Source organism: Bactrocera dorsalis, chromosome 4, assembly GCF_023373825.1.
Source record: "Bactrocera dorsalis isolate Fly_Bdor chromosome 4, ASM2337382v1, whole genome shotgun sequence".
NCBI lineage: Eukaryota > Metazoa > Arthropoda > Insecta > Diptera > Tephritidae > Bactrocera > Bactrocera dorsalis.
The window spans coordinates 70,878,725-70,901,147 of NC_064306.1; the positions used below are offsets into that span (position 1 = coordinate 70,878,725).

General features: G+C 35.8%; 4 protein-coding genes across 13 annotated transcripts in view; 2 read left to right on the forward strand and 2 right to left on the reverse strand.

Annotated features, from left to right (window-relative positions):
• Positions 1-205: 205 nt before the first annotated feature.
• On the reverse strand, positions 206-6,813 carry LOC105223035 (uncharacterized). Its single transcript, XM_011200632.4, has 4 exons — positions 6,367-6,813; positions 4,278-4,424; positions 1,872-1,941; positions 206-1,795 (listed from the first exon to the last, which is right to left on the reverse strand). Exons 1-4 carry the CDS (start codon positions 6,412-6,414, stop codon positions 1,581-1,583), a joined length of 480 nt encoding a protein of 159 aa, XP_011198934.1. The 5' UTR covers positions 6,415-6,813; the 3' UTR covers positions 206-1,580.
• A 308-nt stretch (positions 6,814-7,121) lies between these two features.
• Positions 7,122-8,221, forward strand: LOC105223034 (uncharacterized). Of its 2 annotated transcripts, none has more exons than XM_011200630.4 (2): positions 7,122-7,200; positions 7,306-8,221. In XM_011200630.4, the coding sequence occupies exons 1-2, from the start codon at positions 7,149-7,151 to the stop codon at positions 8,061-8,063; spliced, it is 810 nt and encodes a 269-aa protein (XP_011198932.2). In that variant the 5' UTR covers positions 7,122-7,148; the 3' UTR covers positions 8,064-8,221. The 2 variants fall into 2 exon arrangements, with proteins under 2 accessions (XP_011198932.2, XP_011198933.2); XM_011200631.4 differs by having other exon boundaries at positions 7,163-7,250.
• Positions 8,222-8,361: 140 nt separating this feature from the next.
• Positions 8,362-10,913, forward strand: LOC105223033 (sialin). The gene is made up of 2 exons (XM_029549006.2): positions 8,362-8,826; positions 8,940-10,913. The coding sequence occupies exons 1-2, from the start codon at positions 8,601-8,603 to the stop codon at positions 10,412-10,414; spliced, it is 1,701 nt and encodes a 566-aa protein (XP_029404866.1). The 5' UTR covers positions 8,362-8,600; the 3' UTR covers positions 10,415-10,913.
• A 431-nt stretch (positions 10,914-11,344) lies between these two features.
• The window catches only part of LOC105223031 (neprilysin-1), a 31,886-nt gene continuing 20,807 nt past the window's right edge, over positions 11,345-22,423 (reverse strand). For all 9 annotated transcript variants that reach the window (XM_011200624.4, XM_049456140.1, XM_011200622.4 and 6 more), the window contains exons 3-10: positions 20,210-20,263; positions 14,562-14,689; positions 14,316-14,433; positions 13,235-14,238; positions 12,923-13,085; positions 12,746-12,865; positions 12,404-12,600; positions 11,345-12,328 (exon numbers count right to left, since the gene is read on the reverse strand). In XM_011200624.4, coding sequence (XP_011198926.2) covers positions 12,056-12,328; positions 12,404-12,600; positions 12,746-12,865; positions 12,923-13,085; positions 13,235-14,238; positions 14,316-14,433; positions 14,562-14,689; positions 20,210-20,263 — 2,057 coding nt within the window. In that variant the 3' untranslated portion in view covers positions 11,345-12,055. The remainder of the gene's footprint in view (positions 12,329-12,403; positions 12,601-12,745; positions 12,866-12,922; positions 13,086-13,234; positions 14,239-14,315; positions 14,434-14,561; positions 14,690-20,209; positions 20,264-22,423) is intronic.

A 22,423-nucleotide genomic window follows, 5' to 3' on the forward strand; every position in this document is an offset into this window, starting at 1 on the left:
TCAACCATTTTCGTTTTCCTAACGATTAAATATTTGAAAAATTTGTCCCTCTAACCCAAATACAGTTAGCTTGTACATGTGTAATGAAAGTTCAAAACAAAATAAATTATTTAAGGGAAAAAACTGTAATTTGCTACTCCATTTGACTTTAAATTCCCGTTACGTTTTAACTTTCGCCCTTTCGGCCATTAAGAAACAAATTACATTTTTAATTTTAATTTCTTTATTATCATTTTCATTTTAGTTTTTTATTGCACAAATTAGTATTAAAGATAAATAAGTAAAAATTTTAACTGCCTCAACGCGTTTCATACCATTATGATTCATAAATGATACGCGCATACGTATGTATATGTATATAAGTATGTATGTAAATATAAAATATATTTTTGTAAATTAGTTAAAGCTTAGCTAGCTTTGGACTAATTCGTCTACAATCCTTTTTCCCTCATTTTTAGTTCTTCGATTTACATTTACAGGTCTATGGTTCGAATGTAGCTTTGTTTTATAGACTCCATAAATATGTTTGGACAAATTAGCTTATGAGTCTGTTAAAGCACTATGATTACTCTCGTAGGTGTTAGTTATTGCTTGAACACTTCGCAACTTCTTAAGCCCCCTAATAAATGTTTACTAAGCTTATTGATTGTTTATATGTAAGTAGGTACAAGTTTACAATGCTAACAACAACACGAGACCGTTGTTTATTCAACAATTTCCAATTCCGCCTTTAACAATGGTCATAACTTAAATTAGTTGTTAATAGTTGATTGTTTTGGGGTATTTACGGATGTTGATATAAGGAATTAAAATGGAATAAGTTTATGAAATTAACACATTATCAAAATACCGCAAACCGTGCATGAAGAGTTAAAATTTTAGTGAGACTGCAAGATGTGGTCTGGCTCAGAAACATTCTCTAAATAATTGTGCGCCTAAAAATATGCAATTTTTTCTGTTATGTGTTGCTAAAACTCGTTTATATACATAAAAGTCGACATACTATATTACAACAAAACTAGTTGCACTAATTTTCTAATTTTACAGGAAATAACACTGGCTAAACTTAACTTAGTGCTGTTAAGGAAATATAATTTTGTTGCAACAGTTAAAGCATATATAGTATATTAATATTTGATATAAAACAGCATGACTTATACATATAAACTAAATAATGATTATTTTACTATTTTTTACGATTTGTTTTTGTTGGTATACAATATAAAAAGGTTAAACAATTTGTTTTTGTTCAACGAAAATATTATGCAAGTGTTTTTACATATACTCAATTCCACAAACCATTGCAATTCAATGTCAAATGGATTCGAGCCCTTTTAAGGTAATATTTTCTATAACCGACCATAACATATACCGATACATACAAACATGCATGCACTCACATGTATAAGGAAACGTTAGAATTTTTGTTACATGGAAGTATTCAGATTTTACAATTTTACACATACTTTTCGCTGCTTCCACTTTTCATATAGTAAATAGCAAATTAACTGAATTATGCCAAAGATTTTCAGCTTTTTTTCTGAAATGTATCAGCGACCCTCCAATTGTTAACAATTCGTTTAGAAAATACTAGCGACATTTGGACCAGGCTGTGAGTTTGTGGGCGTTGGCTGTGTTGGCCGATCGATGTCCTGATAGGTGCGCTGTTGCGTGGTGGGGAAGACCGAACCGGTTTGTAGGCTGCCGCCGCGGGAATTGAACTCACGATACAGTAATATGACAGTTATTGGTCGTAGTACTAAATTGATGATAGAGAAAGCGACTGCCCAACCATCTGGAAGTTAATAAGAAGTTTAATTTTATGTTGCAAAATGTTACGTCATCGAAAATATATTGGTATGTAAACTTACTCATGAAATCGAAGTAGACTATAATGTTTATTAAATCGAAGAATATGCTTGAAACATTGATGACGAGTGCCTGCAAGAAAAGGGAAGTGAAAATTGCAATAAAACTTTGAATGTTTGTCGAAGAGAGTTTTGTAAACTGTGCAACCAACTGCAATCTAATCTTATAATGAATTGTCCCGATAAATACAAAATACTTTTCGTTATTATTTATATCATCAATCAAAAGTTATTTATAAAAAATTTTTCGATACAAAAAGAATTACTTATAATAGTCTACAAATACCTATGGATGTATGTTGTACTTATTGAGACGCAGTAAGCAATGCAGATGTAGCTTTCTAGAAGCTCAAAAGTAAAATTTAAAACTTTTAGTTGTTAACTCTGTTATATTTATATTTGTTATGCATTTTATTATTATTATCATACTTATTTATAAGTCATACTTTGTGAACATAAGAAAATATTTCACTTTTACCGCTGTGATATTTATTTATGCTTTTTGGGGCAGTCTCAAATTATTAGCAAACAAAACAGATTAACCACAAAAGATAAAAATGTGGAATATAAAGGAGAGGAAGGCACACTATGATAATATGTGATAATACTATTTTAAAACAAATATGAAGAGTCTAATGTTTGCTTGGCATGACATGGTGCTTAAACCAGCGCTACAAGCGCGTTCCAGTTTGGCTACAAATTAAGCAAGAAAGCAGAATATTTAAATTTTAAATATATAAGCGGTAAAAATAAAATATAAATTGATTTCAGTATATAATTACCCGCACTTAAACTATAAATGGAGTGAGCATGGCTTAGACGCTACGGTGTAAGTGCAAAGCGCCGGTGACGTTGTCGTCATAGCTTATACTGTAAGCGATACACCTACATGCATGTCCGTACGTATGTATATATGTATGTATATAGCACCACGTCATTGTGCTTACGTGTGAAATTTTATGCTCCACTAACACGCTTGCTCGTCACTTTGGTTATATTCAAATTCGAAAGTGGTAGTGGTAAGGAGCAGTGCGTTCAAGAGGGGCGGCAATAAATACAGTCACATTTTGTATATATACATATGTATGTATACAATAGCGTGTTTGACTGGCTTCATTAATTTAAGAAAACGAAAGTCACTTTTGTTGGTCGGTCTGCAAAATTTCTTCCCTTACACTACTAGGGACATGTAGCTCCCTCGCACTAGGTACAAGTGGTGTAAGGATTTTTAACGTCGGTTACCAAAAGCAAAGTGTGCAACACGCAATGTTAGCGATTTTCTTTCGAATTTATTAGCATTTCACAAGCCAGTCGACGGCCAAAGAATGCGATACCACAATAGTTAGGGGGTTTAAGAAAGAAGAAAGGTTGACCATTTGAATATTTCTCTAGCACCTTTAATACTTCACATAAATCAACTGAATTTCTCACACAAACAAAAATCGATAACAATAGTAACCCAGAGCGGAATAATACTTCGCTATTTCATTAATTAAAGCTATTTTCGAGTAATTTTATTAGAGAATATGCAAAGGCATGAATAAAAACAATTTATATGTAAAACACATATGCACGTAATTTACGTACGATGTAAACTGGGCACTTGTAAAGTGACTGATATCTATGTACACATACACAGACATATGTATGTATATATATGTACATATTGTCTTCCAAAACGTTTGAAGTTAAAACCTTAAAGTTGGAAGTTCACGTTACAACAAGTCTTTATTAACACCAAGTTGTTATCACCTGCGCAACACTAACCTACCTAAATATGTATTACACATTATGTACATATATACATACATCTATGAATATACACTTACGCATGTAATTCAATCATTGTATTTCAATGGAAGTGCTGCTAAAGATGCTACACTTTACATACATACATACTAATACGTTGTCTCGTTGCGAATAGTTTGAATAGTGTAATAGTAATTGAGAATTACTTTATTCATATGCAAGTAAATAACTGAGAAATAACCTTACGTTATCGAATAATGACTTTACTAGAACAATTGTAGGAATTCTAATTGTTGGCGTTGTTGTAAGCAAATACATTATAAGTTTAAATAAAATATAATAAAATTGAACAGTCCTAATTTTTTACAAAATTTCAAACGGTGCGTTTTTCATGAATTAAAATAACTTACATTTATTAGGTAGGTGTACAATACATTCAATAAAAAAATTGAAACTAATGTGTCCTCGCCTGTGTTCTAATTCACACGGGTCACATATTGAAGTGATTTGTAGTAACAACGATATTTACTTATGCATGTAAGAATGTCATATATGTATGTATGTATGTATATATAATATAAACTGCTTTTAAAGTGGCTGATCGGAAACTTACAAACATACTTACATACGTGTATATAAGGCGGACGACTTCATACTTACCACTTGTGCTGCTTCAATGGATTCCTTGCAATGTATTGTCCAGAACATGGCAATCATAAATAGGAAATTGTAAAACTCATAAGCACCATGGCCCCAGGTACCGAGCATAGCATTTGTGATGAAGAAGAAGTGCACGAAAGCGACCAGCTGTAAAATAAACGTGAAATAAAGTAAGCTTTAGAGATAAAACTTCGGTTACATTTAAACCGAGGCGACGTATGAAGGAAAATCCGTGGTGAAGCCATTCAAATTCAAGCAAGTTGAATGTATTTCCACACATGCATATACCTATGTGAATTGAAACTTCATGTGCAGTGAGGGTTGAGAAATTTGCATTTCAAACTATTGAATGTCTAGAACTACTATGTATTAAATGTTTGTGGCTGCGATTTCATGCACAAGCAAAGCCGCAAGAGAGCATCAACACAAATAATAATCGTAGGTGATTGCAATGCAGGGGGCCTTTAACGGTCGTTGTGGTCTGCACCACAATGTTATTCAATTCATTGCATTGAATGAATGCGATTGAGTCACCGCTTATGGACAAGCGCATTTAATTGTTGATGATTTAAATCCGTACTCAAATCAACAAAATTTGAAAAATAAACCCAAACAAAAGTACGTTTACTGATAAGGTTACGCCTCTTTCTAATGTTATTGCCTCTACAACGTATACTATAAATAAGTATGTAGATGACGTGTATACATATGTACATATGTATGTATTTATAATTCGGTGATGCATAATTCTAGTATAGAGTTGAATTATACATTGATTACTTCTTATCACTACAAAAAAAAATAACGTTCAAAGAGGTAATTTACATCCTTTCAATCTGCAACAACAACAAATAAAATTCAGTAACCACTTAACGGCTCAGTACTTGAGAAAAAATGAAGCTGTGGTTACGAAGAGCTCGTTTGGGCGTTATTAGCGAATTTTGTTGTTGAAATTTTATACATATGTACATTAGTGATGGGCGATGTTGTGATTTTTAAGGAACACTGCTACTTGTGACTGTGACTTTGTAGTAGCAGTGATTTTAAACTGTGACTGTGACTAGAATAAAAATTGTAACAGACATAGCCCAATAAAGTAGAACAAAATTGTTTCCTTTTTTCATTTAAGTACGATGTACATATTTATTAGAATAAACATAAATTAACATAGTAAATTTATTTTTAGAAAATCACCAAATACAAAGTATATACATAAAAGATAAAATTAAGTAGTGTTAAAAATATTTACATTAAATGAAAAAGAAGGCAAAAATATCACATTTTGCGAAAACAGCATCCATCTTTAAATAATTGCCACACATAACTCATTTTGGTTCTTTTTGACACAGACATCTTTAATTTTTATTAAGTATAAGCAAACTGATTTGTAACAGTTTCGTACAAAAATTAATGTAAATGATTCGTTATTTTTTAAGACGCACATATTTAAAGTCGCACTAAATATATTTTCTGAAGGTTTTTTTTCAATATAAGGATACTCAATAGAAGCTATGTAAAGTAAACGAAAACACACTTTTAAAAATATTTCGTTACTTATAAAATACTTTTTATAAGTTTTTTTAAATTACTATATAAATTGATGCAATTTTAAGATTAAAAGTTTTATAATTGGCTTTACTACAGCATTGAGGTGTCTGTAATCAATTTAATTTGTACATGAATATTACCCGTTTAAAGATAAATTCAATTTTTATATGTTAACCATTTATACTTATCTAAAACTGAAAAAATTCATAGCTTTAATGAATATGAATTCATCACAGTCGCAATTTTTTATATTCCACAGTGAATGCTATTTTGTCACAGTCGCAATTTTTCTTATGATACTGTAACTGCTACTTTGTCACAGTCGCAATTTTTTATATTCCACGGTTAATGCTATTTTGTCACAGTCGCAATTTTTCATATGATAGTGTAACTGCTACTTTGTTCGATAATTCCTGTCACTGCTACTTTAGGAAACTTGTCACAGCTGTGAGCAGTGATTTTTAAGTAGCAGTGACAAAGTCACAGGTACTCAAATATTTGCCATCTCTAATGTACATATATGCATACACACATTACTTACCTTAACCCGCACAAATGATGATCCCAATAATTCGTTTATGTCAGCCATTCTGCTTGCGTGTTAGTTAAAAAATTCTGATCTAGTTTATCTCAAACTTTTTAATCAACGCAACACTCTCGACGACGGTTCTTTTTTTGTCTGCTTGCACAGTAATCGGGAAAAAGCAACAGCTGTTTATATTTTTGCAATTATTTGGATATTGCTCCACTTTCTTTTTTCTCACGCGCGCGTTTAGACCGCACAATTTGTTTGCCTCTCAAACCAGCTACAGGTGTATACTCGCAAATTATTGTGGCGTTTATTTGCGCTCTTTACATACAATGCGCAGAATCTATAGCTAATAAATTATATATTTACGTACGTAATAGAACAATTCCAAATGGCACTAGAATGAATTAAATTAGCCTTTACGCGAGGAAGTCCAACTAGATTCTGAAATTTCTCGTTGAGAAATGTCGTAATCACGGAATTCATTAGCAAATGCGGCGTTGCCAAACAATAATAAATATTTTTCATACACTACGAAAAATTTATTCTTAAAATTTTTAGCACTCTGACTATTTCGAGATGTTCTGCTGATGTGTTCGGTTCTTATGCCATAAATGTCAAAAAAACTTCGCGCAACATTATTCAAAGATGCTTTACACAATTTAGATGTTTTCAGTAACATAATCACCATTTGAGGTACGAGTATGTAGGTAAAGTCCATCAATAACATAAATGTCAAGTTGCGTGCAGACCTCATATTAGGATATTAATTTATTCACAATAAATTATAAACAATGGAGTTTACTTGTCATTTGACATATTGTGTCTTATCAGAATACTTAACAGGTGATTTATATCACTCCAATTAGTTTTGTACTTTGTCCGTGTGTGTTTCGGTATTAGATATAATTTTTAAATTTATAAAATATTACGTTTTACAATATACTTCAGGAATGCCAGACATTAAAATCACGCAGCACATGCTTAATAATATCGAATACGATCGTGATTCCTCTGCGCAAAGTGAAAAAGTTTCTGGAAAGATGGCTGACGTTGGTTGCAAATGCACACCAACAGTTTTAATTGTTTGTGATAAAGCTGATCTAAATGCTGCCGCTTATCACTTAGCACAATCATTGCAGTCCCCTTTAGCTGCTGAAGTTATAGTTACTGTGCTTGTGGCTGAGTCGATTCGTAAACCATTTTTGGAGCGCTTGCAGCCGCAACTCACAGCGATTCCGGCTGAGGCTGCGCAGGATGTAGAACGAAATAGAGTGTTGGCTTTGATAAACAATCACAGTTGGGAAACTATTTCAGTCAACGAGTTGGGAGTCAATTCACCGGTGCTCGTATGCGATGTGACCCATGATCATCTGGGAACCGGTTACAATGGAATTGCCACGTTACACACTTTTCGCACTGTACAGGAAGCCATTAGCTTGTGTGGAAAAGAAACGTTAAAAGCCGTTAACGCATCCATTTGGACAAGCCATCATGCAAGTGCCTACGAAATAGCATTAAAGATTGCTTGCGATAATATATTCATTGACTGCCATCAAATATCTTTGGAACCATTGCAAAAAACATCTTCAGCTTCTGGTAATGCATCTTGTGCATTGGTTGAAAACAATTATCACTACGAAACACTTATATTAAAGAATGGAAGAAAAAATATAGTATTCCCTATTGGAACCGCTATCACCAACTAAAGGATATGGGAGCCACATGATATAAGCTCTGATGTTGCCTTGGATTTGGTATTTGTAATTGCTGTTTTTGTAATTTTGTAACTAACTTTTAACGATCCACAAATATAAATAAATTTTTGTATAAAATCTATGGTTATATAAAAAAATCTAATCGGAAATTAGTGTGTTCAAAATTTTTTACATCTACTTCTATGAAGAATTATAGTAACTCCCAATTCCAACTCCTTTTAAAACGTAGTAAATCAGATTTGTTCTTATTTTATACTAACATGATTAACTTTATAACAATGGACTTATAAAAGTAAATACACAGATCGAAATAATTAATGGGCGCTTGGCAACTCTATATTATCAGCTGTTATTGCTATTCAACTAGTTTTCCTTTCTCTTTTCTGTTGATTTTTTTATTCTAAACAAAATTTCATTCGTGTTCATTGAATTTAGTCAAGTTCGTAAGCTGATTGTGTGTAATATGTTTGCTAATTTCTAAATTATTATTTGATAAGTTTTAATTAGTTGAGTGGTGATAAGCCGAATATGTTTCGCACAAAGAACTCGCGTGGCGTCGCTACTGCCGTAGACGTTGATGTAAGTACTGGATTTGTTCGCAATTATGCAGCGGAAGATTACGGTGATGACGACAACACTTTCCATAATGACCCAGACAGCAATCGCAGAGCAGCGAACAGTAATGAAGATAGTGATGTTTCCGACACAAATGAAGGGAGCTCTGTAGATACGCCTCTTATTGGTGGAGTTGAAGGTTATTACTCATAGACATATGTATATACTAAAACGTACAAATATCGAACAAAATACATATTGAAATCGTGTGTATTGTTAAATCTATACTGTTTTTTTTTTTTTCAATTATAGATGATGGCGAATTTCCTAAAGCTCGACATATCTTCGGTTTAATGGGTTTTCTGGGTTTCGCAGTAGTCTATGCAATGCGCGTTAATTTGTCTGTAGCAATTGTGGCTATGGTGAATCAAACAGCAATACCTCAAGATAACTCTACCAGCGTCGATGATACGTGCCCAGTACCCACACCAACTAACACTACTACACCGTCGAAGGAGGGAGATTTTTTGTGGGATGAGGCCACTCAGGGTCTAGTTTTAGGATCGTTCTTTTACGGTTATGTGCTGACACAAGTACCTGGCGGTCGTTTAGCAGAGCTAATGGGTGGAAAACTGATATATGGCTATGGTGTGTTGATAACTGCAATTTTCACACTCCTAACACCTATCGCTGCATATTGGAGTCTACCAATGCTAGTGCTTGTTCGTGTGTTAGAAGGCATGGGCGAAGGTGTTACATATCCAGCAATGCATGCAATGTTAGCGCACTGGATTCCACCACTGGAGAGGAATAAATTCGCCGCCATTGTATATGCTGGCTCGAACATAGGTACAGTGATCTCAATGCCACTAGCAGGATGGCTCTGCTCTTTGGAGTTTCTTGGAGGATGGCCGTCAGCATTTTATATATTTGGCTTACTTGGCATAGTATGGTTTTTATTTTGGATGTATCTCGTGTACGACAAGCCAAGCGTACACCCGCGTATATCTTACAAGGAGCGTGATTACATAGAGCGCAGTATTCGTTCAATGCAACCACGCAATTATAACGAATTATTGACCGAAAACGAAAATGATGCAATACAGACAACGAATGAGGTGATACCATGGAGTTCCATTTTCACATCACTGCCTTTATGGGCGATCTTAATAACACAATGTGGACAAAGTTGGGCCTTTTATACACAATTGACAGAACTACCCACCTACATGAGTAATATTCTGCACTTTGACATCCAATCAAATGCAATGTTAAACGCGATACCTTACTTCACAAGCTGGATTGTGGGCATTCTGTGTTCCGGTTTGGCCGATTGGATGTTGGAACAACGCTATATTTCTCTACTCAACTCGTACAAATTATGGAATTCAATAGCGTCCATTATACCATCGATCGGACTATTAGCCACAGCGTATGTGGGTTGCAGTTGGGTTTGGGTAACAGTAATGTTGGCCGGCGTTGGTTCCTTTGGTGGCGCAGTATACGCAGGCAATCAAATGAATCATATTGCGCTAAGTCCACGCTATGCGGGCACTATGTATGGCCTAACTAACTCGGCGGCCAACATATGTGGCTTCTTGGCACCGTATGTGATTGGCGTAATCATAAACCATCACGAGACACTGGCACGATGGCGCATTGTATTCTGGCTGGCGGCAGCTGTAAATATCGGTGGAAATTTCATCTATTTAATATTCGCTAGCGCTACTGAACAGAGTTGGTCACGCAACCCGCGTCCTACTACAGCCCACACTATACGCTCCTAAATTGATGTCTCAAATCGGCATTTGGTTAAATTGTCGACAATTCCGTGATACACGAATGGATGCTATTATTTCTTGAGTACCTACGCAAATGTGTGATAATTTAATATTTCCATTTTAACGAAGGAATTCTGCAAGCTGTGTAGATATATGTATGACCAATATAATACCAAAAATTTCACAAAAAGAAAAAAACTATAACTACCAATTGAGTAGGTGTGCTCAAATTTTAAATTCCTAAATTTGTATGTATTGAAATTATTTATATAAAGTCTGTGGTATAATTTTACGTTGTAATCGTTTCCATCATTCATAAAGGAGAAAAATTGGAATTGAAAACTCACTGTAAACTATTATATATTACTTTTTCTTTGAAAGTATGTAAGGTTATGTACTCCTTTATAACTGTTGATAACGATAAATCATTCCAGTTATTTTATAAGTTTTAAATGAGAAAATAATTTATGCTGTTAATAAAGTGAAACTGTGCTCTTGTAAAAAATTGTTTAATACTGCGTTCAATTTCATTTGAAATCACTTCTGTACCTGCAAATTAGACTAATTTGCTGACGTTAACAGAAGAATGAATTTAGATTTACCGTTTTACTGCATTTCAAGGCTTTTTAGTGGCAAAGCAGGGTCATTTATACAAACTCTAAAATTTCGCCTACTTAGAAAAATAACCTGTTGCATTTTGCGCTTAATGTGTTGGTAAGAATAAAAGAATTGACACAAAAACAAAAAATGCAAAACAACGGCACCACCTGTTGCATTTTGCACTTACATAAGTGTTGACATTTAAAAATTATTTGACACAAAAAGAAAAAAAATTGCAAAACAATTCCAACTCATGTTCTCATCCATATACTCTTGCTCAACACGTGGCTGAGGCTAATTTGCAAATTTTTTGGAAACAAAGAAAACAACTCGCCGTTACGTTTGTGAAATTACGATATTGTTTCATTTTTTATTCTTCAGTGTTTGTTATCAATATACTAAGTACATAGTTTTTGTGTGTGTGAATGCATTTTTATCTTTACACATATACATGTATAGGTTTGTTGTTTTTTTATCTGCGCTGTGCACGACTTCATAATTATATCTTAATTTTTTATATTGAATTGTGCCGTTTTTAATCGTATGTAAGTATGTACACTTGTAGGCATACATACCATATGTATGTATGTATGAATGGTTAGATCAATGTATGTATGTGTGTATGTATTTGCGTTATACAAATTCGCAAATGAGGGTTTGTTATATTTATATCTTAGCTTGTTATGCGTGTGTGCGTGTGTGTGTTGACGTACGATATTTACCTAATTCATGTTAATTTTACTCACTCAAATTAACATTCTCTTTGTTTATTTTATCTTCGTATATATACGAAGTTCAATAATGCTTTAAAACATTTATAAAAAAATAAAATCATTAGATACTAATTCTATTCTGTAAGCAAACTGCTTTGAATATTTATATGCCTTGGCATTATTACACTGCGCTACCCAATCAAATTTATTGTATACATTCTCAATTAATAGCTTTTTTATGCTTATATAAATTACATATGTATATATATGTATGTATATATATATTTAATAAAGTTAGTTTGTTAGTACGTTTATGTACTACATAGCGAACTTTCTACCACACGCTACACTTTTCTACAGGATTCATCGGCGAGCCGAGTTTGCATTTGTACGCTTCGGCAAAGTCTTTTGAGTTCGAGAGTGGCGCTAGTACGCGTATGAAACCGGGTGAGTGCACCGAAGAGCGTATCTTCGTGACGGCGTCTTCGGGACGCATAGAGCCGCACCAGATTTGTGCGTAGTTCAAGAAAAATAGTTGGTCGTGCGTGAGATTTAGACCTGGTAATTCCGGTTCGGGTCCATGCCGCTTAACCCACTTTTTGTAGGCCTTTATGTGGTGTACAAAAATCATATTATATTTATTGTTTTTTTTGCAAATTATCATGGAAAAAGTGTTGCCTACCCGAAAAGCCTGCTTAAGTCCACCATTATCCGCTATGTTTTCACCTTGCGTCATGCGACCGTTCACATACATGCCCACCTCCTCAATCTTATAACGGGAGTACTGATCGATGATGCATTGCGTGCGTTCGCGGAAAGCTTCGATGGTGGCATTGTTCCACCATTGCATCATGTTGCCGTCCTTGTCGAACTGTCGTCCTGTGATGTATTATAAAAAGTGTTAGTATTGAGATAACATAAAGTTTAGAAAGACGCTAAAGTTTTGAACCATCATACAGTGTATTGATAATTGCACTTCAGTAGTTTGTTAAAACTTAAAAATATTTTCTAAAATTTTCTTTACCTTTATCGTCGAAGCCATGGGTTATTTCATGTCCGATCACGACACCAATGCCACCGTAGTTAACCGATTTCGGATAATTGTTGCTATAAAATAGTGGTTGGAATATCCCTGCCGGGAAGACTGTAAAATAAAAACGATAACAGATTTGTTTCAGTATGAACTTCAAATAGCGCTTACCGATATCGTTTTTGTTCGGGTTATAGAATGCGTTTACCACGGCCGGCTCCGTCGTCCATTTCTCCTTATCGACTGGCTGATGCAACAGTTGTAAATTTTTGTCCGAATCCCATTTCAGTATGTTAAGCACGTTCTCCATGAAATTATCGGGCACAATTGTGAGCTTTAGTTAAAAATAACAGCAAAGAATTGTAACAAAAACGCAGTTAAATTTTAAGTTATTATAGAATAATATTTGAAACTTAAATTGCACCTTTTCCAAATCATTTTTATCGCTACCGTATGTTTGTATGTATATACTCACAAACTCACATTTTCGTACTCTTTTTCCAGCTCCGTTGCATTATTGAGAATTTCCGGATAACCGATGCGTTCGTTCATAGCGTTCGCCTTCTCTCTAGCCACCGCTCGCGTCTCGTCGTCCATCCAGTGATTTTCCGTTAGTAACTCATTGAATGCTTCCCTCAGTGTATGTATCATTTCAAGCGCCGTATCCTTACTCTCCTGATTGAAGTTGTCCCGTATGAAGAGCGCACCCACCGCCAAGCCTAGTTTTTTATTTGTCCATTCAACGCACTGAGACCAACGCATACGCTCCGATTGTACGCCCAGCAATATTTTGCGGAACTCAATACGTTCGCGTTGATACTCGTCGATCATGTGTGCCATTATGGACATCACCAAACGCCAAATGACGTAGTTGTGTACCACGCGACGATCGGCATTCTCGAGAATTTTACCCATTTCGACGAGGTATGGCATGGCGTAACTGACCAGCACCTCATCTGGCAACAATTCGATATCGGGTCCTAGTACGGTTTTTAGAAAAACTGTCCAATTCAGTTGCGGCACTTGAGCTTGCAACTCAGGCAAAGTGAGTTTCGTGTAGATAGCGCTCGTGTCGTGTCGATCCGCTTCGGGCAATGAAGCATTCACCAGTTTGATTTCAAATTGCAACACGTCGTCTAGCTCTTGCGTTGCAGTCTCGGGATCAGCACCCAGTAGTATTGCGGTTTGCGTCATATACTTATGGTAGGCCTTCAAATCGTTTTCACTGCTCGGTTTCAGGTAGTAATCGCGTGATGGCAGCGCCAGCTGTAGTTGATCGATTTGTAAGATGTTAGCGGAAGAGTTCTTATCGTCGGCACCCACATATAGCTCGACTAGCACCGGTTCACTATAATTACCACGTATAAGTCCCATTAATTGCTCGATGGTCATATTGGGCGGTTGCCAGTTCGGTGTGATCACTGGCCAACCGCCAAGCGACTGGAGCACCTCTTTTAAGCGACCCTCGCCTATTTTGCGTATCTGAGCTAAACATGCGAAAGAAATGAAGGTTATTGTACTTAAACAGCTTCGAAAGGGAACGCAAAAAATGTGCTCAACTTACGTAAATCCATACAGCTCTTATAAAACTGTTTGGCCTTGATGGTGGCTTTGTTGTCGTCGACCTTAATGGACTCCTCCAGTACGCCCTTCAACACCACTTGCTGTTCGTCGGACAAAACCTGAAAATATTTATGAAAATATGAACATTCATATATACATACATATATAAATGAATATCTGTTTTTTCTAAATAGAAAATTTGGAAAACTTACATATTTACTTTGGTGATCGCTTACTGTTTACTTACCTCGAATGTGCTTATCGAACTGCGATCTTCGGGTATGATATGTATCTTATTCCACGTACCACATGCGTATTGAAAAAAGTTCGTACAAGGGTCCGCCGACGTGTCCATGGCCGAAAGTAAAGAAGCAGCTGAAATTATTCGAAAATTCTTGTTTAAGAAAATCGGTAGTTACTATATAGTTAAAACAGATTACGCTACAGTTTTTGGGAATTCTTATTTCTATGTATAATTAGTAGTAGTGTAGTTCTTCAATAAAGACAATCTAGACTATCATGGCTAGTTTCGATCGATATTGTCAGAAAGATAAGCTAATGCACTATTCCCATAAAATTATTAACTTAGACACTTCTTTAGCTCTTATGAGAAGTTGTCAGCTGTGAGTTTCTTCATATTCGAAAAACGATTCGAAATTCTAAATAGGTGAACAGCCTTCTCCTATAACTTTGACTGCTACAAGTGTTGGGGTTTGATCCAAGACCTTCCGGGTTGTCTTCATGTACTTAATCTCTTCGTGCAGTTAGTTGAATATGTGTACGATATTTTCGCACCAGTTTTTCTACGTACCGCACATCTAGAGTATGTTCATTAAGACAAAAAAGCACCTGGAAATTGCAATTAAATTCCCCGGACAAATGACGTTTAAAAATCATGTATTTTGCTAAATTGATAGGACTGTTCCTAATTACAATACCAAATAGAGCGCGATCTGTCAACCAGTTTGTTTATAGCAGCTTAAGTCGGTGCACCTACGTGGTGCGCTGCGATTTTTACAATGGATAAAAATATCGAACAAAGAATTTCTCTCAAATTTTGTATTTCTAACCAAAATTCCTTTGCGAAATACTAGTAAATGATGGAAAAAGCTTTCGGTGATCTAAAAACACAAGCCGAAGAGTGGTACAAAGGCTTTAAAGACGGTCGAGAGATCATTGAAGACATGCCTTGTTCTGGACCACTTCCAACCTCTTCAACTAGATGAAAAAAGGATATGGTACTTGAAATATAAGTGTTAGAGAGATGGTAAGAGAGCCCGACATCTCCAGCGAGTCTGTTCGTACGAGGTATGACAATTCAGTAATGAGACCGATTCCATAAAAACCGTATATTTGAAAATTATTCTACAACTCTGCCATCCCCTTCAAATTAGTCGCCTTGGGCAGCTATACAGCAATTCCAGCGCGGTTTTCATGCTTCGTAACATTTCTGGAACGCTTCGACACGTCACGGCCACCTGGATGTCCGTAATCGACTTAAAATGGGTTCCTTTGACCACCGATTTTCTTTTAGGAAACAAAAAAAAGTAACAGGATGATATGTCGGGCGAATAAGGCGGCTAATGCAACACGGCGATCTCTTTAGAGGCCAAATACTGGGACACGCTGAGGGCGGTGTGGCACGGCGCGTTGTCGTGATGAAGGATCCAGTTACGAGCGATATCTGGGCGCATCCAATTGACTTGTTTTCACAATCTTTCGAGTACTTGGCAATACTAGACTTGATTCACAGTTTTCCCCGGGTGGAACGAATTTTTTGTGGACGATTGCACGGCTATCAAAAAAGACAATAATCATCGTTTTCACCTTCGACTTGCTTATGCGAGTTTTTTTCGGGCGGGGGGCGCGACAACCATTGTGAGCCTGGGCACGACTAAGAGCACTATCACCATACACTCTTACAATTTTAGCGTACGTTTCCGAAGCTGTTTCGCCCAATCTGGCCTAAAATTTTATGGCGACGCGTTGCTCTTGATTTCATTTTTCCATTTTCATGATGAGCACTACAAACACACATCTACTCAACTTGACGCAGCAGGCGAACTAAACAAGCTAGAGCGATGGTACATACTATTATCAATGGAGAGGGGAGGGATGCCGAAAAAAAAAGAAAGGGTCACAGGTTTATCACAAGCGCGGCAATAAAATCAGTCTCATTACTTAATTGTCAAACCTCGTATGCTTTTCGTGGATATTTTCGAAAGCAGCTTTAAAATCAGTGAAGGCTGAAATAGCAGTTCACTTCCCTGAATATACTCTGTATTCAGTTTTTCACGAAGTTTGTAACACCCAAAAGGAGCGTCGGAGACTCTATAAAGGCCCTATTTAAATGATTAGTATGTTGAGCTGAGTCGAGTTAGCCACGTCCGTCTGTCTGTCGAACTAGTACCTCAGTTTTTAAGATATCGTTTTCAAATTATGCAAACGTCATTTTCTCTTAAAGAAACTGCTCATTTGTCGGAACTGCCGATATCGAACCACTATAACATATAGCTGCCATACAAACTGAACGATCGGAATCAAGTTTTTGTATGGAAAACTTTCACATTTGTCAATGTATCTTCACAAAAGTTGGCACAGGTTATTTTTTAGATAATAATCTAATATACAAGAAATTGTTTAGATCGGTTAACTATAACATATAGCTGCCATATAAACTGAATTATCGGATTTAAATGCTTGTATGGGAAACTTCCTCATTTGACGATATATCTTCACGAAACCATCGTTTTTACCACATTTGGCTCCGTGTGAATTTTTTTCATGTTCCCCAAACTAAATTGCCGCTCCGTGGAAACCGTTTTCAGTGGATCGAAGAGATAAAACAAAATTCGCTGAAGAAGCTGAAGGTCATCCCAAAAAGTGCTTATGAAAAGTGTTTCCGGGACTTGAAAAGTCATGTATCACATCTGGTGAGGATTGCTTTTGAAGACGACAAAATAAAAATTGTTTTGAATAATTAAATATTTTGCGTTTTATTTACAATTCGCGGGTATTTTTTTGTCAGGGCAGCCGCTTTGTTCTTAACCTAACCTCTGTGCGACTCTTTAGTACTGCCTCAAGTATTCACTACTACTTCTATTAATTTTCTATTCTACTTTTAATAAATTTAATTGAATACGAAACTAATAATAATAACAATATTGCAAAGTTTTAATGCAATAATTCAATATTAATTGCAGAGCAAATTTCTTAAAAGCGTTTCTTTTATTTTTATTTGTTCCTTTAATGTAATAAGTGCTGCAATATTTACGCATATATTAGATGTAGGAGAACAATTTTGTATGTACAGACCCTGTAGGAAAAGGTGGCAGCTTAGTTCGAGAGCACAAATCGCTATTATTGCTTCGCGTTCATACTATTTACTTTGAAATAGAAATGGATGAATTAAGCGGTCCCAATTGACCCGGTCTGCTACCTTTTCTATAGTTTGACTCTAGTATAAAAAGTCTAAAACTCGCTAATCTCGGGTGGTTTAGTAAATCAGCTCGTGCTGTTGTCACGAAGTAGCCGATAGCGTAGGGCATTCGGTGCTATGAGGACATCGTTCGAAAAATAGCAAGGCAAAAAACTGAAGATTTTATGTCGTCCAACTTTATCATATAATTTCTTAGTATTAATTTTCTTTTTGTTTTAACCTGTTTTAATTTAATTTTCCTTTATTTATTTTATTGCACAATTTTCTATTCAATCCAATGCTTAAAAATGATTAAAATTTCAACATTTACTCTATATTCCTACATTAAGACGTTCACATTTTAAGCCGACTTTAAACTGGATGCCTTGTAGTACGAAGCTCTAATCTCTGCACGACACTGGGCGACATTAAAAGGCTAGACCAAGTATTTGGCAATCACCTTGTAAAGCCTTTGTAAACATTTTAGTTTGAAATTCCATAAAACTATATGTTACTGGCGAAATTAGCCTAGTTCTCAGGCTCTACATTTGGCTGGTCAGTTTCTTTCGCTGCATGGCATTTGTGTAAGTTTTTACCTAACAATTCTTGCTTTGCATATTCATATTTATACGCGTATATACTCATAAGCACATATTTGTTTGTAAATAGCGCACGTCTGCTTGCTTCCCTCGCCGCTTTTTGAAATTTGTTATGAGCTAAAGTTTTAAAACAAGGAAATACGCAAGTGTCGGTGTGTCTTTAATCGAAAGAGGTCAGGGTAAATGGGTTGTGTTAGTTCACATGTGCACCAGATCCTAGTATATGCACGCAGCCAAATGCATATAAGCATTATGTGAGTATATACATATTTACAGACCATAGTGTGAGTGCGCTGACACAGAGCGCTTCTTTATGTTACTCATACGCCCAGTGGAGCTGTGGAACATTATAAGGTACGTGTGCGTGGATTGCAGTATGAGCAACGCACACACATATATATGAATAAATGTGTGCATGTGTGCATAATTGTTTATAAAAGGGGAAGTATTTATATTAGTTTTGTGCGTGCATGTTTGTGCAATTGCCCACTTGTCAGCATGAGAAACCGCCAGATTGCGACTGCTACATTTCGTTTGGCCGTTATCTTGCGCATCGTAGAGCAAAACGCTTGCGACAGGTACCACAGTTAAGTTTTATTTTTAAAGTTGCAAGTTCGCTAAGTAACTTTATTAAACGTGTGTCTAACTTAACTGTTGTTGGAGTCGATTTTTGCTCTCTATGCAAAAGTTGGCAATACGAGTGTTTAGAAAAGGTATGTGTCAGAAGCCTACACATGCTACATGAACATAACAAGAAAGATGAATGTTGCCGCTTTCAATTTAGGCAATCTGTGAGCATACAAGCGTAGCAAAGAAGACTTTGAAAATTTCCCACACACACACACACACACAATTGCAGGCGTTTTTACGAGCAAATGGAACATTTTAACATGACAGCAACAGAGGTAGGCGACAATAATAAAAACAACACGGCATGCCAACAACCTTTTGACAACAGCTATGACAGCAGCAACAACAAGAACGGCAACATTGACAACAATGGGCCGAATCAGTGGCAATGGCAACAACAGCCACTCAAAGCCATTCCCACACACGCATCCATATGTACATACATGCACATATATGTGTATGAGTGTGTAATTACGTGCATGTGTATGTCCGTGTGTGCAATCATCAAATAGCCCGCTGGAGAGTTGTGCTGAGGAGGAAATTACATGTTTGTGCCACCAATCAAAATCAAAATGGCTGGCAATGTCATGTTGGAACATATGAAATGCATTTTGAATTGGACGAGCATTTACCAGTTGTCAGTTGATTGTTGGTCGTTGGTGAGCGTATTCTTACTTCATCCATTCATTCGCTTGACGCCGCGGCGTACGGCCAGCTGTAGCGGAGGGCCAGTTATAATGAACAATGTGGCGGTGATGAACATTGTTGACAACAAAGGTTGTCGTAGTTGTCATCGTTAACATTATTTGTTTGTCATTGTTACTTTTTACTTGCTAGTTGTACTTTCTAATTCCTGGTTGCGTTGTGGGAATTGAGTTGAATGCTTTTTTGTTGTTTGGCGTGGATTCATATGTGTTGCAAGTTGCAATTTTATTATTGTAAATAATAAATTTTTTTTTTATTTTTTTTATGATTCCTATTTTGTTGTCTGCAACATGCACTTGGCAACAGTTTAGTAGAATATCATGTGCCTGTCAAGATTTGGACAATGGTGTACATTTCATGATTTTGCGTGTCTCTGCAATTTTTGTAGATTGCTATTTTCTGTTTATCTAAGTATGTTATAAGCCTATCCATAAGCCTTAGGAACACCACATGCGTTGTCATTATTATATATATTTTCTTAATTTGTAGGCGCTTCCGAGTATATGTAATCAAAATTTATTAATAACTTTTTTAATGTCTTACCTGTCCGTACACAATCCTCCGTTAAGCAAATATTTCGTTGAGGAAACTTCACATCTGGAAAAGATTATGAAATATATTAATTTATGACAAGTTAATGTTTTGTTAATTATTTAAGCTGAAGCTAGTACTACAATGATTTTGTTTTATAAAGTAATACACATACATTTTTTTATTTTAAATATTCATTGTTTTAAAATAAAGGGTGCTTTTTTTAGACACGTAGTTGTCATGATGAAATGAATGCATCTGTTCTTGTTGCAACCAAAGGTTTTCTACATCAACCTCCTCTAATTCCGGTACGAAAATTCCATTAATCATGGCTCTATAGCGAAGCCCATTGACTGTAACATTATAGCTGATATCATTTTTGAAGAAATATGGCTCCATAGAACCAAGAAAAATTGACTTTTTGAGGATGTGTGGTCTCAACAATAGCTTGTGGATTATCATCACTCCAATTGCAAAAATTTTGTTTAGTAACGTCCCCATTCAGGCAAAGGTGAGGTTTATAGCTGAACATTCGCAGTGCACGATACATGGCGCGAATTAAACCATTATCCAATTTTGCATGATACTTTGAAAAAGTATTTCACATGAGGGTATTTCATATCTTTTGGTCTCGGAATAAGATGACATGCAATCTGATAAAATTCGACCCGGATATATTAACAGCGCACGCAAATCGAATCAAAACCTATTTTTTTACAAGATTCGTACAATAATTTTTAGCAGAGGATCTCAATATTTCTCATTTCTCAATACATTTCGGTTAATGTTTTGAATATGATACGTGTCAATGCTGGGTTCGCACCATAAAATGGATTATTTTGAATAATTGGTTTGAGGGATATTAAACGCAGCCAAGGACCCTACATTAACCAACGCACCATACTGGTGACAAGGCGTGTGTTTGTGAACACATCCAACAATGATGCTTCAAGAGTGAGTTGAAAACGAAAAACCATGTCAAAGTCAAATCAAGATGATCTCTCTTTTTTTTTTTTCATTAACGTGGAATGGTTCACTATGAACTCATTCGGTCAATAAGAAATAGTGACCATTTTTAGGCGTCAACATGACGTAATTTGTCGTAAACAAACGAATTTTGTGGGACTGACTTTTTGGAAAAACGCTAAACGAAAGTTATCGCTCAGGTACCGAGTTTCCCAAATTTGGCACCCTGTGATCTATTTCTTCTTTCGACACTGAAAAATTCGATTCGAATTACGGTCCATAAGTTCACTGAAGCCATTAAAAGCCATTCGAAGTGTATTAGGCATGCTTAAATTGGCTCAAAACGAGATTATTTTTAAGGTGAAACAAAAAATACTTGTCAGTCTGGGTCTAATTTGATCATATACTACAAGTTCCAACAATACGTAATTACTGCACAATCAAATTTTTTATAATCGAAACAGGCAATAAAAATCATATTTTTCTAATTGACAAAGTAATATTTCAGAAATTGTGTTCGGAAAGGAAATTTTCAAGTAAACTGAAGTAAAAAATAACCAAAGAAAAGCAAACCGAAGCTTTCCAAAGTAAACAGGACTTTTTGAATCTAGCGCCCCAGGTGGCGCCAACTATATGTTGACTGGTGCGTTAGATTTTTCTATCTTTATTGATTGTCCCCTGACAATTTCATGACATTTCATTGATTGGAAGTGAAGTTTAAGTGTCAGCATGTTTGTGTTATCGGAGCGAGGATGAGCTTCGAACAAAGAGCCAACATTAAATTTTGTTTTATGCGTAGAAGAGTGCACGACTGGTTTCATCGTTTTCTAAATAGTCGTGAGCACATAAAAGATGATCAATATGTGGGCCAATCAAAATCCGTGATCACCGGAAATTCCATCGAAACTGTGCGTGAATTCATCAAAAATCAGCCGAAATCATTATTGAAATTCATGGAAATGAAATCGAACATCTCCAAAACATCGATTTATCGCATTTTGACCGAACATTTGGGCTTACGAAAGGTGTGTACACGGTTTGTTCCGCACAAATTGACTGACGACCAAAAATTGCTCCGAATCCAATCTCATCGATCGACGCTTGTGACCGATTATTTGACCAAAAATCATATTTTAACCATTAACCACTCCCCGCATTCACCCGATATGGCACCGTGCGACTTCGTTCTTTTTGGAAAAATGCATTTGCCCAAGGAAAGCTTTAGGCAAACGTAGAGGCCATTCAAAAGGCTTGCACCGG

Bases quoted from the DNA above. Each gene is read 5' to 3' on its own strand.
- LOC105223034 (XM_011200630.4), top strand. From the start codon at position 7,149: ATGGAGTTTACTTGTCATTTGACATATTGTGTCTTATCAGAATACTTA. The intron at 7,201-7,305 runs GTGATTTATATC...AATATACTTCAG, and splicing joins CTTATCAGAATACTTAACAG to GAATGCCAGACATTAAAATC.
- LOC105223033 (XM_029549006.2), top strand. From the start codon at position 8,601: ATGTTTCGCACAAAGAACTCGCGTGGCGTCGCTACTGCCGTAGACGTT. The intron at 8,827-8,939 runs GTTATTACTCAT...TTTCAATTATAG, and splicing joins TCTTATTGGTGGAGTTGAAG to ATGATGGCGAATTTCCTAAA.
- LOC105223035 (XM_011200632.4), bottom strand. From the start codon at position 6,414: ATGGCTGACATAAACGAATTATTGGGATCATCATTTGTGCGGGTTAAG. The intron at 1,942-4,277 runs GTAAGTATGAAG...CTTTTCTTGCAG, and splicing joins CCATTGAAGCAGCACAAGTG to GCACTCGTCATCAATGTTTC. The intron at 1,796-1,871 runs GTAAGTTTACAT...ATTAACTTCCAG, and splicing joins AGTCTACTTCGATTTCATGA to ATGGTTGGGCAGTCGCTTTC.